General features: G+C 39.7%; 1 protein-coding gene across 2 annotated transcripts in view; it reads left to right on the top strand.

Moving 5' to 3' along the window:
* Positions 1 to 312: 312 nt before the first annotated feature.
* The window catches only part of DGUOK (deoxyguanosine kinase), a 34198-nt gene continuing 16087 nt past the window's right edge, over positions 313 to 18423 (top strand). Inside the window, exons 1-2 of one of the 2 annotated variants that reach the window (XM_054593520.1) lie at positions 313 to 470; positions 12826 to 12938. In XM_054593520.1, coding sequence (XP_054449495.1) covers positions 329 to 470; positions 12826 to 12938 — 255 coding nt within the window. In that variant the 5' untranslated portion in view covers positions 313 to 328. The remainder of the gene's footprint in view (positions 471 to 12825; positions 12939 to 18423) is intronic. The other variant, XM_054593519.1, reaches the window with a different exon arrangement.

The following is an 18423-nucleotide window of genomic DNA, read 5'->3' as shown; positions in this document are numbered from 1 at the left end:
TATAAAAACTGAAAAGGTGATGGAATTGTGTCTCTTTTGAAATGTTATTTTCCAATGAGCAAATGTAGAAAGGCCAATCACGCTCTTGCAAATCCAGTTATCAACAAACTTTTCCCGCATCCCAAACTTGACTTTCTCACTACGCTTCTCTACCAACATCGCGAGAACAAAGAGGTCCCTTTGGCCCCACCCTCTCGGTCAGCTCAACCCCACCCACTTCCTGCGTGGGGATGTTTTGACGTCAGAGGGGCGCCGAAGCGCGTGGGCGGCTGCACCAGGAGCGGAAGTGCTCTCGGCGGAAGTGCTTGTCGCGCGGTTACTGGGTAGGATGGTTTCGGGGAGGGTGTTTGTAAGGCTGCTGCGTGCACTCTCCAGTTCCATGTCTCAGGCTCCCCTCGAGAGCGTGCCCCCCTCCAGGGGCCTGCACGCTGGGCGCGGGCCCCGAAGGCTCTCCGTCGAAGGCAACATTGGTAAGGGCCGGAAAGGGGTTGCCAAGCCTTGGCCTCCGCTGAGCAGGTGCCTGAGAGGCCGGGAAAGGGAGCTGGGCCCGGAACCCCTCCCCTCCCCTCTTCTCCCAACCTCCTCCCTCGGTCTAAGGCGGCGGGGCTGCTTTGAGCTGCCAGGGCCATTCCCCTCCCAAAATGCACTGTGGACCTCTGCCTCTTTGATATTTAGAACGTCATTCCTTAGTACCATTCCACAGGGACATAAAAGCCACGAACTTTGTAGACAGAACAAGAGTTCAACTAGCTTGTATGAATAGATCTAAATGAAAGCGACAAGAAGTTCGATGTAATTTCTTTGTTCTTGGGTTGCCAGATTTAGGAAAAAATAAAAAACAAAAGGATGCCTATTTAAAATAGGACTTCAGATACGGAATAGTTTCTTAGTGCAGTTGTGTGTCAATAGATGGGGCGCGCGCACACGCACACACAATATTCATTATCTATAACTGTGTGTCGTGTATTTTATCTGGCAACTCTACCCTAAGAGAGTTCTTAAACTTCAGTCATTCAGATACCACTTTCACTATTTTTGCCACGTTTCTTTGTTAGTCCCACTATAATGTTTTTCTTAAAAGAAACTCACTTTTCAACCTTAAAAACGTGTATTAAGTTAAAAACTTACAAGAGCAAACAGAAACTCAGTATCTAAATAAAAAGTAATTAAAAATTGAAAGCAAAACACTTTGATTTAATGTTACTAAATTCTGACTTGATACTTTTACCTGCTGACTTACTGAGACCTAAAAGGACTAGCAGTGTTAAGTGTCGAAGGCATACTAACAGTAATCTGAGAATTTCTCATTCATTTATCAAATAACCTTCTGAGCCATGTCTACATGCCAGCACTGTTGTTGGCCCTGAAGATACAGTAGTGTGCAGAACAAATAAATAAATGTTCTCATGGAACTTAGGTAGGGAGAGATAGACAATGAACAACGTACATTAATGAAAGTAAACCATGTGGTGAGTAGTAGTGAGTGTGATGAAGAAAATTCAGGGATTAAGGGAAGCTGCAGTTTTAAGTAGGGTAATCAAGCCAGTCAGGACTTCCAAGGTGACATTTGAGCAAAACCTTGAAGAAGCTGAGGGAGTGAACCATGTGAATGACTGGGAGAAGAATCTTTCAGGCAGAGAGAGAACCAACTGCAAAGGCTCTGAGATGGAAAGTGTGTTCAGGGAACAAGAGAGAAGCCATTGTGTCTGGAGTGGAGTGAGCAAGAGGGAGAGTGGAAGAGGTAAGGTCAGAAGGTAAGGGGTGGCTGGACTGTGTATAGGCTTTGTAGTCCTTGATGCCTTACTCTGAGTAAGATGGGAAGCCATTGGAAGGTTTGGATAGTCAAGTGATACAATTTGATTTAAATTATAAAAAGGTTGCTCTGGCAGATATATTGAAGGTAAAAAGTGTCAGGAGGTGTTCGCAATGGTGAGTTCCAGTGAGTTGGTTCAGGGTGGTAATAGAGGAGGTGGTGAGAAAGGATTGGATTCTAGTTACATTTTAAGGTAGGGCTAACTAGACTTGTTAACAGGTAGATGTGGAATGAGATGAAAGGAGGGTTCGGTGATGACTCCAATCATTTTGGCCTGAGCAACTTGAAAGATGCATTTCCTTAAGAGGAGGAGAATAGGGAAAAACAGGTTTGAGGGAGGGAATGGTTTCAAGATTTTGTTTTTAGGCATGTTGGGTTTTTATAGGGTTGTTAGATATATCTAAGTGTAGTTGTTAAATAGGCAGTTGGATATAGGAGCCCAGAGTTCAGAGTCTTCCCGGACTGGAGTTATAAATATAGTATGTATTTACATCCAGGAGACTGTGTGTTGATGGAAAGGACCAAGCCCTGAGTACTAAAGAGACTGGGGAGATGGGAAGGAACCAGCAAAAGAGACTGAGGAGGAATCCGACCACTGAAAAACTAAAAGAGAGTGGTATCCTGGAAGCCAAGTGAAGAACCTGTTTGAGGGAGGGAATCATCAACTATGTAATACTCTCTTAATGGAGCTCTCTGGTGAACTTGAATGGTTTTTAGGAGCAGTAAAGGTGAAAGTGATTGGCATAGGTTCAAGGAGAATGGGAAGTAAGGAACTGTAGACAGTGGGTTAAGCAACTGTTCGGAAGTTTTCTTAGAAAGGAAAGACATGAGTGGTAACTGAAATGGGAAAAGGATTTCAGACTTTTTTCTTGTAAGAGAAATTACATCATATTTGTAAGCTGGTAGAAATGGTCTGGTAGAGAGGGAAAAAATGGTGAAACAGGAGAGAAGATAGAATCGCTGGAGTGATGTTAGCAAGCAAGAAGGAACAGACCAGGCGGAGCAAGTTTGGTTTTGGCTGGAAGCATAGTTTATTTCTAATAAAGAAGAGCATGACAAATAAGTGAGTACTAACTTGAGTAGATATGGTGGAAACTTGTGGAAGGTCTTTTGGTTGTGTGTGTCTTCTCAGCGAAAGAGAAAAATCAGCTAAGAGTGAGTATGAGGAGAGCAGAAAGACATGAAGTATCTAGTGAGTGAAAGGGAGAAATGTAGAGTTGCTGGGCAGCAATAAGGACCCATTTGGACTTAGTGGTCATGAATTTAAAGTGGAACCAGTCACCATGGCTGTGTGTGTTTCTCCAGCCAGATCAGAGACATTGAGAGAAATGAGATGGGAGGGTCCTGCTACCTGCCTGATGGTGTTATTCAAAGATATTCTCTAGTGTACTTTGAGAAATACGCCCTCAAAGGAAGCTCTACCCTTAGAACCTAGAAAGGTACAAAGTACTTTACAAAATAAGTATTTTGGGCAGCTCATCATGTGAGGTGTGAGCTTCCTGTCCCAATTTTCCTGACCTTTTCTTCTTAACCTTTCCAGATTTGTATGTTTCTTCTTGCTTTCTCATGCAACCAAGGCTCACTGAGTATGTTCTCTGAAGGGGAACTCATTTGTGATAAAGCTCTTGTCCTTTAAGGAGCTCACAGCCAAGTGAAAGAAGCCAACTTCTAAACATGATTTATATATACCATGTGATGAGTGCCATGTTTGGGCATGGAAACTTGGAATCTCAGGGGTAGGAATTCCCAAGAGGGAGAAGAGGAAGGGTGTTCCAGGCACAGGAAGTAACATTTGACAAAACAGAAGAAACATGTAGTTTTAATAACAGAGAAGTAGCTGGATGTGCCTGGAGTTTAAAGGCCTGTAAGAGGATGGCAGAACAAGAGGTTGGAAGGATAGGATTTGCCAGATGTTGTGGGCCATGCCAGGAGTTTCTCCTGTAAGCAGTGAGAGGCTCCTGAAGACTTGAAGCCAGTATGTGCCATAACCAGATTAATTTTAAAAAAGAAAATTGGCTAGAATGAGCAAATAGGAAGAAAGACCCAAAAGCTGGCATTTTTTTTTTGCATGTCTTGTTTGCTGTAGTGCACATAATACCTTGCATGAAGTTGGTTGAATGAATAAATAGAAACAGTTTGGAGTAAATAGACTAATTTTGTGTCTCTTAAAGTAGTTGGACGGAGGAAAGATGCAGGCCTGCACAGAGGAATGAAGAGACTAAGAAGTGCTAGTTTGAGAGCGATTTTGAAGTAGGATTGATAGGCCTTGATAGTCTCTTGAAGGTGAGGGATAAGGAGACATAGAAGATGACAATGAGGTTTATACTTTGGACACTGACTCTGAAAACTGAGGGTGGGAATAGAAGATGAAATCTGGGGAGGTAAGAGATATACAGTGTCTGGCACAAATAACGCCTCTTGTTTAATTGCAAACTTTTGTTATAAAATAATAAGCATGTAATTCTGTAACATAACAGTATTACACTCAAGCACACCATATGACATTTTAGGTGAAATGCCCAAATTACTGTCCATCTCATTCAAGACATTCATGTACCCTGCCAACCACACTTAGGTGTTACTTCTGCCGGACCCCGTATTTGATATGAGATGCCTCTGAGACATACAGAGATAGGTGTTCTGAGGTAGGTTAGAATATATGTCTGGCGGCAAGAAAGTTGGAAGCCGAGATTTCATATATGGAAGTTGTTAACTTGGGATAATTGTTGAGGCCTTGGAAGTGAATGCAGTTGCCTAAGAAAAGTAACTAATGAGAAGTGGACTGGAATTCTTGAATCTGGCTCTCTGTATTTCCTATTACTCTGCATCACCCCACACACTGATGACTCTCCCCAGACAAAATTAGTCACTGCCTCCTCTGTATGCTCTCATAACATTTTGTACCCAGAACTGCTGTAGCACTTGAGTTCTGTTGAGATTGTTTGCAACATTCAACATCTTCCCTGGGTTGGCCACTTAATGTCTTGTTCATCTTTGTGTCACCAGGACCTAACCCCCTCCTGACCCATTGTACTCAGTCGGTGTTTACCAGATGCTTGAATCCTGTGCTGTGATATCCATAGGAGAGTTAGTCATTGGTACCCACAAAGGAAATAATTTAAACTGATGATGTAATCAAATCAAGAGTTACTTGGTTCTCTAATCACAGGTGGCATCATTAAACAAATCAAAAGAAGGATACCCATTCAGGAAACCTGAACAGGGCAAGGTGAGCCCCTCTCATGACTGAAGTTAGATATCTTTAGAGTGGCTTTTTAAAAAAAAAAAAACCAACCAAACAAAAGATTTTACTTATTTATTTTTAGAGAGAGGAGAAAGGAGGGAGAAAGAGGGAGAGAAACATCAATGTGCAAGAGATACATCCATCGTTTGCCTCTCCCACACCCCCAATTGGGGACCTGGCCAGAAATTCAGGCCTGTGCCCTGACTGGGAAATTGAACTGGTGGCCCTTTGTTTGCAGGCCGGCACTCAGTCCATTGAGCCACACCAGCCAGGGCTACAGTGGCTTTTCTTGTATTGTAGTTGTACTTCTTTTAAGTCTTGTTATTTTGACCCTGCAGGTGTAGATAGCAGTATGTGTAAGGGAAATGGATCAGTGAAGTAACAACTAATGGCATCTAGCATGAGTTGTGAAACCATACACCCTGTGTGGGTGAAAGTGAAAAGCTTTATACCTAGAATTCCTTAAGATCTATAAAATAAAATACCTAGCCTATGTTTTTAAAGTGTATTCATCACTAACGTGTAGTATCACCTTCCAAAACCAGTTACTGTATGATTACAAACCTAAATTGAAGGAATGTTACTTGAAATACTTGTCAGTGAGTCATCTCAGACTATCCTTACTTTGATTTTAAGACCCCACCAGAAAAGAGGAAACTGTTTTATACTTTTGCAGTCTGGAGGCTCGGACATAAAGCAATGGAGAGTTTCCCTAACATGTTGCCTCTGGCATTCAAGATTAGTGATTTAGGATCATTAATATGCATCTTTAACTTTTATTGAGTATAAACAATTGGGCAAAGAATCCTAGGGGGGAAAAGACCTATTTATTCCAAACATTGTGAAGTAGAGTCTATTTCTGTGATTCAACTCATTCCACCCATCCCTCTCCATTCTTTGTACCTGGCTAGGTACTCAGGGTATAAAGAGAATAAGGTCAGTCTGTGTCTTCAAAAAGTGAGCTTCCAGTCTAGCTGGAGAAAGTGATGAGTCAACAGTAATTACAGTGTAAAACCTTGGTAAACTAGAGCAGGCAGTAATTAGCTCTGCCTAGAGATGAAGGAGCTGGAGACAGTTTGAAAAAGCGACAGTGAAAGGATGAATCAGCTATTCGGCAAAGTGGGCAGGGAGGGTGTTCCAGATCAGCAAGGGTCTCAGGAACAGTCGCTGAGTTTGGGTCATACTTGGAAGCGGTGAGAAACTGTGTGTGTGTGTGTGGTAAACATAGTTTCCAATGAAAAGAAAATAAAAGGAATCAGTGCAAAAATGTGCCAAACTTCTTTTCAGCTGCTGAGTGATTTTTGAAAGTTTTCCCAGAATGCCTGAAGGCTCAGAGCCTATATAATCCTGGGTACTTAGATTCAGGGTTGAAGTATAAGTTCCTAAAGGGCAGGATCTCAGCCTAGTTCATCATTTTAGTTGTAGTACCTACCACTTAGTAGCTACATTTATTGATTAAATGACTGAGTGAATGAATGCAGCATGAAGGGAAGTTGCTGAAATAAAGTCTTTTATTTTCTTTGAAGAATTTTTTGTTTAAAGATGGTTTTATATTTACTTCCATTGGTTGTTCTTTGGTAGATTTCAGAAATGGGTTTTTCCCATGTTTTTCATTTTGTTTTAGAGAAGAAAATGCTTGGAAGTGATGATATATTTAAGAGGCTCCCATGAAATACAACTGTATTACATTTAAAATAATATATTATTTGGGGTATTACATCAGATACTGTCTTACTACTAGATTTTAGCATAATTTTGTCATAGCAGGCATTGTAGTTTATAGAAAAATTTGTGGGAGGAAAAAACCATGACTTAGGAATAAGATGAACATTAACAACAGAACTCTGGTCCAGCAGATGGAATGACAATTGTGGTACTAATAAAAATCAACATGTTGAAGTAATGTACTCTCAAAAAAAGTAGCTCCCACCCCTTTTCAAGTCATGGCACATATGATAAAGTACATGGAGAGCCAAGGCCCTAAGGGAGGGTTTGCTGCTGAGACCTGATACTCCCAAATTTTATGATATTAAAAAGTATATTGAAAGATAACAGTTGAGCTGGGATATAAGTAAATTGTGATGATAATGTCATAAGAAGATGGTGCTCTGTATAGAGACCAAACAAATGGACGAATTTGTCAGTTTGCCCAGTGTTACATGAAGAGGAGTGGCTTTCAGTGGACACGAGTGTTTGGTCACTAGGAGGAAAGCAATGTAGCGGTGGAGAGCCAGCCAACACCACTGAAAACACCACTGGGCAGCGCCTGGGAACACTGTAAAACATTTATCTTAAAAAAAATCAAAACCCAAGCAGGAAGGAAAAACTATGATCAGGTACCACAGCACTAAAAAAAGTTATGCTGTGTCTGGTTTTAATATAAACACATAACTTCACATTTTTAAAGTAATTATTTCATATCTGGGTGGTGCCTGGCACAGCTGAGTTCCATTATAATGCAGTTTAAGAAATACTGCCCTTTGGTAAATGACCCAGGTTCTCCCGGCCCTACAGTGACGTGGATGGCACACCTCGGGACCTTCCACCCCCACTTACTGTCACCCTTTGCTGAAGCCATCTTCTGATACTGAACTGGCTTCCAGAAACTTTGGAATGGGGCGGGGGTGCAGGGTAGAGGCGTTGCTCTAGTGTGATTGTTCCAGTAATTGGAATTGTGTATTTCCCATTACATCTAATTGTTGGCATTCCGGGTTTTGTGTGTTTAAATGGCATGAGTCAGTTTCTAAGAGTCCTGACTGCTCTTAAATGAACTAATAGTGTCTGATCTCAGAGGTAAAGTTGGCACAACCTAACCTGCAGGGCCCTTTCCAGATGCAGTATTTTCTGACATAATTTTTTTTTAATGGTTGTGTGCATGTCCTTTTTTTTTCAAGTTGATTTTAGAGAGAGAAAGAGAACTACTGATTTGTTGTTCCACTTATTTATGCATTTATTGGTTGCTTCTTGTGCCCTGACAGGGGACCAAACATGCGCCCTTGGCTGATGACACTACAACCAACTGTGCTGCCTGGTCAGGGCCGTAACACTTTTTAATTTTTAAAAATTTTAAGTAATCTTAACAGTTATTCAGCATCACTCAGCTAACAATTACCTTCATCTTTTCATATTAATTAAAATAGCTTTTCAGGTGATAGCAGGGTGCATATTTTAGACTTAATCAACAATATGCAATCTAAATATTTACCATCTTTGCCAGATATTTTAAATTCGGGGCTACTTAGGGCAGGTAAGTATCTGATAACATACAGACTCAACCAATTTGTAATTCGTGCCACTCTATTAGATCCTCCATGGACAAGCACAGAGGGTTTTATTTAGTAGTTTAGTATGTAATTTCAGAATGTATATTTTTAATAAACTACTTCTGTTGATTTTGATCAGATAGTTCTGGATAGCATTCTCAAAAATAAGTATGGCACTGGCCAGATGGCTCAGCTGGTTGGAGCATTGGCCTGTACACTAAAAGTTTGCGGTTTCAATCCCCGGTTGGGACACGTACAGGAGGCAGCCATTTGTTATTTTTCTCTCACACAGATGTTTCTCTCTCCCTGCCCAAGCCCCCGTCTCTTTCCTCCCCTCTTTCTAAAATCAATAAACATATTCTCAGGTGAGGATTAAATTTTAAAAATAATAAAAATAAGTATGTATTGGGAGCACTTGGGGCATACTTTAAAAATGTGCATTCCTGGGGCTCAGCCCCAGAGGTTGAGATCCTATTAGGAAACCAAAACTGAGATGAATAAAACAGTCAAAACAATTAAATGCTAAACATATTATGGGTAGTTAACAAATATATCTTGTTTGATTCAACTGCCCAGTATGGTAGAAATTTGGTGTGAGTTAGAGAAGTAGAGAAGTGAGTGAGGAGAAGGTGAGACCTTAGGCTTGGTAGGGGAGAGGATTTAGACACAGGCCGAGAGGAGCAGGGAAAGGCATTTAGTCATTGAGGTGTGGGAAGAGCAGAGGCTGAGCAAATGTGCAAAGGCACTCAAAAGTTTGGTGGGGGTGGCTGCGAGAGAGGAGCGTGACTGTACAAAATGCATAGATTCATGTTGTTTGTTCTTAGCCTTTGAGTTCAGAGAGGAGTTGGAGTGGTGTGTGATAAATGTCACATATTGGATGTGTGGGCCCTTCTGCTGAGACATCTCCTGATCAGTAACCATGAGTGGCTGATAAAATTGACTGAAGAGTGCCTTCTTTTCTTTGCTTGGTTCTCTTGGGTTGGCCAAAAAGTCCATATGGTTTTTTCCATAAAATAAAAGACACATTTTTTATTTTCACCAATAACTTTATTGATTTGGATATTTTGAGTATGTCGGCTGTCTTCTGCATGGTAGAACATTGGTTGTTCTCAATTAATGTCTCAGTTTGATCGCTATCAGCTTCAATTGGTCTACCTGACTGTGGAGCGTCATCCAGTGAGAAATCTCCAGCATGAAACTTCACAAACCACTTTTGACATGTTCAATGTCATAGCACCTTCTCCATACACTACACACATCTTTTTTTGCATTTCAGTTGTGTTTTTACCTTTCTTTAAATAATAAAACATAATATACCAAAAATGCTGCTTATTTTCTTCCATCTTCAATATTAAAATGGTTACACAAAAAATTCACCGATTTTGTTAAGTTTTTTTAAAAAATATGCACACGGATATGACAGGCATCACAATACAATCTAACAAAATTGTTTCAAATGAAGTTACAGACGACTAAGCGCCCCTGGATCCATCTTATGGAAAAAAACCAATGAACTTTTTGACCAACCCAATATTTGGATTTCTCCTAAGGGTAGAACGCACTTGAGAGAAGTCAATTCCACTTGAGGATATTGAGTTCCAAAAGCACTCTTAAGGTTTATTTTATTATTTAAAAATTTTTTAAAGCAGTTTTTTTAGAGAGAGGGGAAGGAAAGAGAGAGAAACATCAAAGTGAAAGAGAAACCGATCAGTTGCCTCATACACACCCCAACTGTGGTAGGCGGGGTAGGGGGGGGTGACCACATCTGCAACCTAGGCATGTGTCCAGACTGGAAATTGAACTGGCGGCCTTTCACTTTGCATGATTCCCAACCAACTGAGCTACATTGGTCAGGGCACTCTTAAGGTTTATTTTTTATATTTAACAAAGATAGGTTTCAGAGGGAACTAAAATTAATAATGTATTAAATGTTTTATTCATTCAGTCAGGTCATTGGGCTGGGCTTTGATTCCTGCCCTGGAGGACCCCCATTTTGTACCTGGAGAAATACAATTACAATGGCAGTGATGGAGTCTTACCCAGAATGCCAGGCTGAGCATAAAGGAGGATTAGCTAATTGAATAGCGTTATCAGAGTCTGGAAAGGCTTCACACAGGAGGTGCGTCTAAGCAGATTCTTTTTTTTTTCTTTTTTAATCCTCACCCAAGGACTTTTTTTTCCTCATTATTTTTTAGAGAGAGAGGAAAGGAGTGAGAAATATCAATGCCAGAGAAAAACATCAATTGGTTGCCTCCCTTATGTATACCCACCTGGACTAGGATCTTATGTGCATGCAGGCCGGGGCCTGGGAATCCTAAGTGCCTGGACCAGGGATCTCACGTGCACGGGCCAGTGAGTGAACCCTCAACCTAGGTAGGTGCCCTGACTGGGAATCAAACCCACAACTTTTTGGTTATGGGATGACGCTCCAACAAACTGAGCCATACCAGTCAGGGCCTAAGCAGATTCTTGAAGATTGAGTTGCAGTTGGCCAGCTGAGGAGAGGAAGCGTACCAGGAAATGGTAAAGTGTATGTGCAGTCACATTTGCAGCAGAAAACATGGCGTGATTGGAATTGCAAGGAGTTTGGTCCAGAAGGAGCTTAGGATGCCTGCAGTGAAGCTGAGGCCAGAGAGGTATGTGCAGGCGCTAGATCATAATGTCTCGTAGACCATGCTGAAGGGTTGGATTTAGTCATGAAGGCAATGCGGAGCAATCAGAGAGTTTTAAGCAATATTGTTTTGTGTTCACTGTGGCTACAGTATGAACAATGGATTGAAGAGAGCAAGGACAGAGTTGGAGAGGCAAGAAATGATGAAAGGCTGGTCTTGAGCAGGAGGTAGGAATAGAGAGAAAAGGACAGGGGGGACATTTAAAAGGCAGGTACTAAAGCACTTGATGGCCACTTGAGGTTTGGCAGAAGAAGAAGTTCTGACAGTGAGTGGATGGTGCTGCCATACCTTGAGGTGTGGGGTATAGGAAGAAAACAGTTTGGTGGGGAAGATGATGAGTTCATTTAGGGAATATATTGACTTTGAGGTGTTTGTGGGACATCCAAGTGAAATGTGTGGAGAATTCTTGGAGAGTGAAGTCTGGAGCACAGTGAGGTATGGGCTAGACATTGGTGTAAATGGGAAAAGAAAACTTGAACGTTGTGGTACTAGGTTGATTTAACCTCCAAAGTATTTCTCAAAACATCTGCTATTTTCTATACCTCTCCCATCACCTTCAAGCTCCTATTGTCTTCTAACTGGTCTGCCTACTTCCCTAGCAGTCCATTCTTACACAGCTGACAGTGATCTTTTAAAAATAAGATGGAAATTTTGTCATTTCCTTGCTTAAAACCCTTCACCACTGACTTCCCATTGTCCTTAGAGTAGATTCAGACTTAACTGTGGCTTCAAGGACCTCCGTGACCTTGCCCTGGCCTGCCTACCTGCCTCTCGTGTATATCTTAAGTCACAGTTCTCCCTCACTTGCCCACACTAGCTGCACTGGTTTCTTCAAGGCCACACGTAGACTTTTTCTGTCTTATTATGTGCCTAGTTCTTTCTCTTTTCCCAACCTTTGTTCGTGCTGCTCTCTCTGCCTGGATTACCCTCTCCCTGCCCTTGGCCTGGCTAATTCATCTTTCAGGTTTTACCTCTGATATTTTTCATAGGAGCCTTCCCTTTCCTGAGCTGTATTAGAGCCATCCTGTATTTTTCTTTTCTAGCACTTAACACAATTTGTTATAAGTTCTTTCTGTGTTTGTTTAGTATCTTTCTCAATACAAGCTGTGAGGGCAAAGTCCATCCTGTGTTTGTTTATCATTATACCCATAGGGTCAGTCTGTTCTGAGCATTGGTCAGGTTGTTAAATGAATGAGGGTCATAATCTGTCTTGAAAAACTTGTAATTTTTTCACGTCACAGAATAAATAGGACTGTGATTCAAGCTTTACAATTTATGTAGCTGATTCCATCTACTTTTGACACACTATTAAATTTTTTAACAGTATTTTTCTTATCCAAGGATATGATAATTTTTTGTCATTGCTTTTAGAGAGAGAGGAAAGGGGGAAGGGAGAAACATCAATGTGTGAGAGAAACATTGATTGGCTGCCTTGTTGTGTGTGCCCCAACCTGCAACCTGGGTATGTGCTCTGACCTGAATCAAACCTGCCACCTTTCGGTCTATGAGATGACGCTCCAGCCAACTGAACCACACCAGCCAGGGCTAGTCAGTTACATTTTTAACTGTTAAATACTCTTTGCTCCTGGGAGGTTGGGACATTAAAATTTCAAATCAAGTGTTGGGGGTATTTTTCCTTCCTGTTGCCCGCATTCATTGTGGTGACTCCAGTTAACATGGCCTGACCCATTGTCAGTGTGAGAGTGGGTATAGCTGCTGCTGAGTTTTGAAATTGGAAAAACTGGTAATTTTTCCCTTGAGTGGGCAGAATAGCTGCCTTTTCCTTCAGCTTTGGTTTGGGAAATGTCCCAATACATGCTGTTTGCATTACAGCTGTGGGAAAGTCTACCTTTGTGAAGTTACTCACAAAAACTCACCCAGAGTGGCACACAGCTACAGAACCTGTGGCAACATGGCAGAATATCCAGGCTGCTGGCACGCAAAAAGTAAGTTTTCAGTTGTGGTGGGTAGTTGGCAGGCATGGGTGAGTTAACTAATTGTAATAATCGGATTTACTTTGAGGGGGTGAAGTAGCCCAGTTCAAGTCTCCTTTTTAAAATACCTTCATTCCAGAAAGCAGACTGTGTATACAAGAAAGAATGTGACTTGTTTGAGTATTTTTGTGTTTGAATATGTTTAGTTTTTGGTTTATTATTTAGTCTTCAAAGTCACAAAAATAAAATATCTACATAAGTAACTGCTTCCATTCTGTGTGGTTACCCAAAGCATGTCCAGCCATTCTGGCTTTGAAGATTAATTTTTCCATTTCTACCCTTAAGTATATTACTGAAGCTCACCATCATGATTAATAGTTAATTAAAATTATTTTAATATTTATGAAGTCTTAAAAATTGGAAAGGACGTTAGAGAGCACCTTGTCATACTTTGAGTCAATGCAGATCTAACTAACATTTATAAAGCACATACTATGTCCCAGGCACTGTACTGTGCCAAGCACTGTACATTTCATTTATGCCTCATGGCTTAGACCTTAGTTGCAGGTCTGCCACTTTGGAAAGGTTGTAGGGTTGATTTCAACACCAGCCATATGAGTCTGAGTAAGGAAACACCAGTCTGGACGTGAACCTTAGAGGCCGCTGTGGGAGTGGCGGCACCGTGCCTCAGTTGCCACAGACTCCTCCTGCAGCCAGTGGGAGTATTCACTGATTGGCTCATTCTGCTTTTTAAAAACTAATTGTTAGAAAGTTCTTGTATGAACCACTTTGCATACCTGTGACTGAATCTGAATTACTGGTTCAAGTTCTGTTTCTTAAGCCTTTTCTAACTTTCCCGTGTGGCAAGCCTTCATATAATTGAAGGCAGTGATTTGCCTGCTCTTTCTGCCCCTCAAGTCTTCCCTCTTTCAAGCTGAACACCATTGTCCTCCAGACTACTCCTTATTCTGAAGTCCTTTTGTCTAGGTGATGAGCTCCAGTTTGTTAGTTTTCCACTTAGAATTACTAAGAGTGGTACTCAGTCCTGAACAGGACATTCTGAATGTAGTCTAAATGGTCCATGATATCACAGAACTTGTTCTGGGTGCCATTTTTCCATTATCCCAACTCAAGATTACCTTTTCTTGGCAGGCACATCATGCTTATTGAGAATATTTGCTTTTTAAATTGTCTTTCTATATTGTGTGTGTGTATTTGTGAAATTAACTTTTCCTTTCAGAAAATAAATTATGTATCTTTTTCTGAGTATGCCACAGGTCACCTATTATGGGGATTTAAAAATATGTCCACACATTGTTTGATACTCTTTCCTTTAAGAGATGAACCTTAATTCTTTCCTTTAGTGTGGGCTGGATTTAGTAACTTGCTTCTAATGACTAGAATGTGGCATGAATAACAGAGTGTGACTTTCTACGTAGACCATAAGAGACATTGTATCTTTAGTCTTGTTCTCTCTTGATCACTTTTGGCTCTGGGGATACCAGCTACTATGGCATGAAGTGTCCCCTCCAGTGAAGAGGCCCACACAGCAAGAAACTGGGTTCTGACAACAGCTATGTGAGTGAGTCTTCTTGGAAATGGACCCTTCACCCCAGTCAAGTCTTCAGATGACTGTGGCCAGCCAGCATCCTGACTGAAACCTCATAAGAAACCCAGAGGCAGAGCTATCCAAATAAGCTGGGTCCCAAATTCCTTGCCTTCAGGAACTGAGATAATGAATATTTTTGTTTAAGCCACTAGATTTTGGCACAACGTGCTGTGCAGCAACAGGTAACTAGTACTCCCATAATCCCATTATGCAGTGATAAAATTAACATTTTATCCTTTTATATTTTTTTCTACAGAGGGGAAAATATATATATATGTATATATATTTATAATACACTTACATAAATGTATAAAACTTTACTTTTTTTAAACAAAACTTGCAATTGTCACTGCACATCACTTTATATACAAGGTCTTTCATTTCAGGTCTTTCATAATGTTACAGTGATGAATATCCTTGTAGCTACATTTTTATTCTTTTTAATAGCTAAATTTTGTGCCCCTTTTTATTAGGAATTTTGATGTACAGAAATTACGCATCTTGTTGACACATTTGTTATAATTTCCAATTTGTTTTTCAGAAAAATTTTTTCTTTTCATACTTTCAGCAACCCTAGGTACTCTTCTCCATCTTTGCTAATGGGGTGGCAAGAAAATAGTGTGTTGTTTTACTTTACATTTCTTTGATTACCCATGAACTGAATATCTTTTTATCTCTATCAGCCATTTATTAGTATTCTATAGATTAAGTATCATCTTCTTTGTCCTACACTGCTGATACTTTCCCTAGTTTGTCATTTTTTAAATCTTTATAAATGATTTTTTTCTCAGTATAATACCTACAAGTTTTTATGTACTCATATCTGTCTTTCTCTTCAGAGTTGCTGCCTTTGATGTTAAAGTTTGAAAAGACCTCTCACATACCAAGATTATAAAAACATGCACATTCATTTCTTTCTCTTGCTTTTATGGTTTTATGGTTTTACTCTTTATGTTTATTTTAAAAGTTACATGAGTTTTGGGAGTGCCCTTCTACTTGCTTCATGGAGTGCTGCCTGATTCATGGTTGCTAATAAAGCCAGTTAGGTCTTCAAAAAACAAACGTTTAGGAGTCTAATTTACCCCAAATAGTTATTTACTTGTCCTAGTACTGTTCTCGTTTAGTTTATGCCTTAGTGATTATACATTTTGTTGTTACTGTGACTGGGATCTGTTTTCCCATCATCTTTTTCAATCTTGTTATTGCTGTTTTTTTTTAATTAGTTAAATTTATTGGGGTGACATTGGTTAATTAGACTATATAGGTTTTAGATGTACATTTCCATGATACATAATCCGTACATTACGTTGTGTGTCCACCACCCAGAGTCAGCCATCTTCTGTCACCATGTACTTGGCCCCCTTTACGTTTACTGCTCCCGCCTCACTTCCCTCTGTTAACCACCATGCTGTTGTGTGTCTTACGAATTCCAGTTTTATGTCCTACATGTGAGTGAAATCATACGGTTCTTAGCTTTCCCCTCCTGACTTATGTCACTTACAGTATTCTCAAGGTCCATCCATGTTGCAAATGGCAGTATTTCATCTTTTCTTACGGCTGAGTAGTATTCCATAGTATATATGCACCACGTCTTCTTTACCCAGTCATCTGTTGAAGGACACTTCGGTGGTTTCTATGTGTTGGCTACTGTAATGCTGCAGTGAACATAGGGGTGCATATATCTTTGCCAATAAATGTTTTCAACATTTTCGGGTAGATACCCAGGACAGTGATTGCTGGATCACATGGTAACTCTATTCTTAATCTTTTGAGGACCCTCCATACTGTTTTCCATAGTGGCTGTACCAGTGTACATTCCTACAAGCAGTGTACAAAGTTTCCTTTTTCTCCACAACCTCTTCGACGCTTGTTACTACATTTCTCGTTGACAACAGCCATTCTAACAGGTGTGAGGTGGTACCTCATTGTAGTTTTGATTTGCATTTCCTTAAAAGCCAGTGAAGTTAGGCATCTTTTCATATATCTGTTCCTATATCTGTGTATCAAGATGCCTTGATCATAAGACATCTGGCCATTTGTATGTCTTCTTGGGAAAAGTGCCTGTTCAGATCCTCTGCCCATTTTTTAATTGGATTGTTTGTTTGCTAGGTTTGGAGTGGTGTGAGTTCTTTATGTATTTTGAATATTAACCTCTTTGTCAGAGCAGTTGTTTGTTCCCATTATGTTGGTTACCTTTTGGTTTTGTTACAGGTTTCTTTTGCTGTGCAGAGCTTTTTAGTTTGTTATAGTCCCATCCATTTATTTTTGTCTTTACTTCCCTTGCTTTTGTGGTCAAATTCATAAAATTCTCTCTTAAGACCAAGGTCCATAAATTTAGTGCCTATGTTTTCTTCTAAGTAATTTATTATTTCAAATTTTATATTTAGGTATTGGATCCATTTTGAATAAATTTTTGTACATGAGGACAGGCTGTAGTCTAGTTTCATTCTTTTGTATGGGGCTTTCCAATTTACCCAACACCATTTATTGAAGAGGCTTTATTTTCTTCATTGTATGTTTTTGGCTCCTTTGTCAAAAATTATCTGCCCATATACATACGGGTTTTTTCCTCCTGCATTCCTATTTGCTAACAATGAAATTTCAGAAAAAGAATGAAAAACAATTCCTTTTGCAGTTGCAACAAAAAGAATAAAATACCTAGGAATAAACTTAAGAACAGATGTGAAGGACCCATATAATGAAAACTATAAATCATTTTTATTGAAAGAGCTTGAAAAAGTCACAGTGAAATGGAAAGATATTCTGTGTTCATGGATTGGAAGAATGAGCATAGCTAAAATGTCCATATTACCCAAAGCAATATACAGATTTAATGCAATATCCATCAAAATCTCAATGACTTTTTTTTTATTTTAAAGATTTTTATTTTATTTATATTATTTTTTTATATTTATTTTATTTATATTATATATTTATTTAGAGAGAGGGAAAGGGAGGGAGAAAGAGAGGGAGAGAAACATCAATCAGTTGCCTCTTACACACCCCTAGCTGGGAACCTGACCCACAACACAGCCCTGACTAGGAATCAAACCGGCACCCCTTCATTTCACAGGCTGGTACTCAGTCTACTGAGTACCCAGTGACATTTTAAAAAAATAAAGCAAAAAAGCATCAGATGCGTATGGAATCACAAAAGATCCCAGCTTGCCAAATCAATCCTCAGAAAAAAGAACAAAGCTGGAGGCATCACACTACCTGACTTCAAATTATACTACAGAGAAACAATAATCAAAAGAGCATGGTATTGGCGGAAAAATACATACAGACCAATAAAACAGGATTACTGCTATTTTAAAGGAATGTGGTCAGTTGTATTTGTGTCACAACTCTCATGTTAATTGGTTGGCCTTTTGTTTGTTTTATTTTGCTCTATTTGCTTACCCCTTCTCTAATTTCTAGTCATTTGTAAAAGTTTTCCAATATTTATTTCATTTCCATTTTCTTTTTTTCTTTTATTGGGTAGAAGCTCTATAACAATGTTAAATAATAACAGTGATGGTAGTCACACTCATCTTGTTCTATCTTTAGTCCAATTACCTATACTGTATCAGTGTTAAGTTCCGGGATTGTTATTCATTTCAATAGACCACATGGAGGAGGATTTTTCTGTTACTAGGATATTAACTTTTTTTTATCAGAATCAGGTGTTGAATTTTTGTCAAAAACCTTTTTGGCATCTGGCAAGATAACCATGAGGTTTTTCCTTTTAACTCTCTTAGTCATAGATTTGATAATGGTGCCATTTTTCACATTTCTAGAATGAACTCTTTTGGTCTTGGTGTACAGTTTTATTAACTTACTAACATGTTTGGGATTTTGCATGTATATTTGTAAGTTTAATTGGTATTACCATTTGTGTGTAGTTTT

This window comes from Pteronotus mesoamericanus, unplaced genomic scaffold, assembly GCF_021234165.1.
Source record: "Pteronotus mesoamericanus isolate MK-2021 breed Mesoamerican mustached bat unplaced genomic scaffold, CSHL_Meso_final scaffold_45, whole genome shotgun sequence".
Lineage (NCBI taxonomy): Eukaryota > Metazoa > Chordata > Mammalia > Chiroptera > Mormoopidae > Pteronotus > Pteronotus mesoamericanus.
This window is presented reverse-complemented; position numbering and strand designations above follow the sequence as displayed.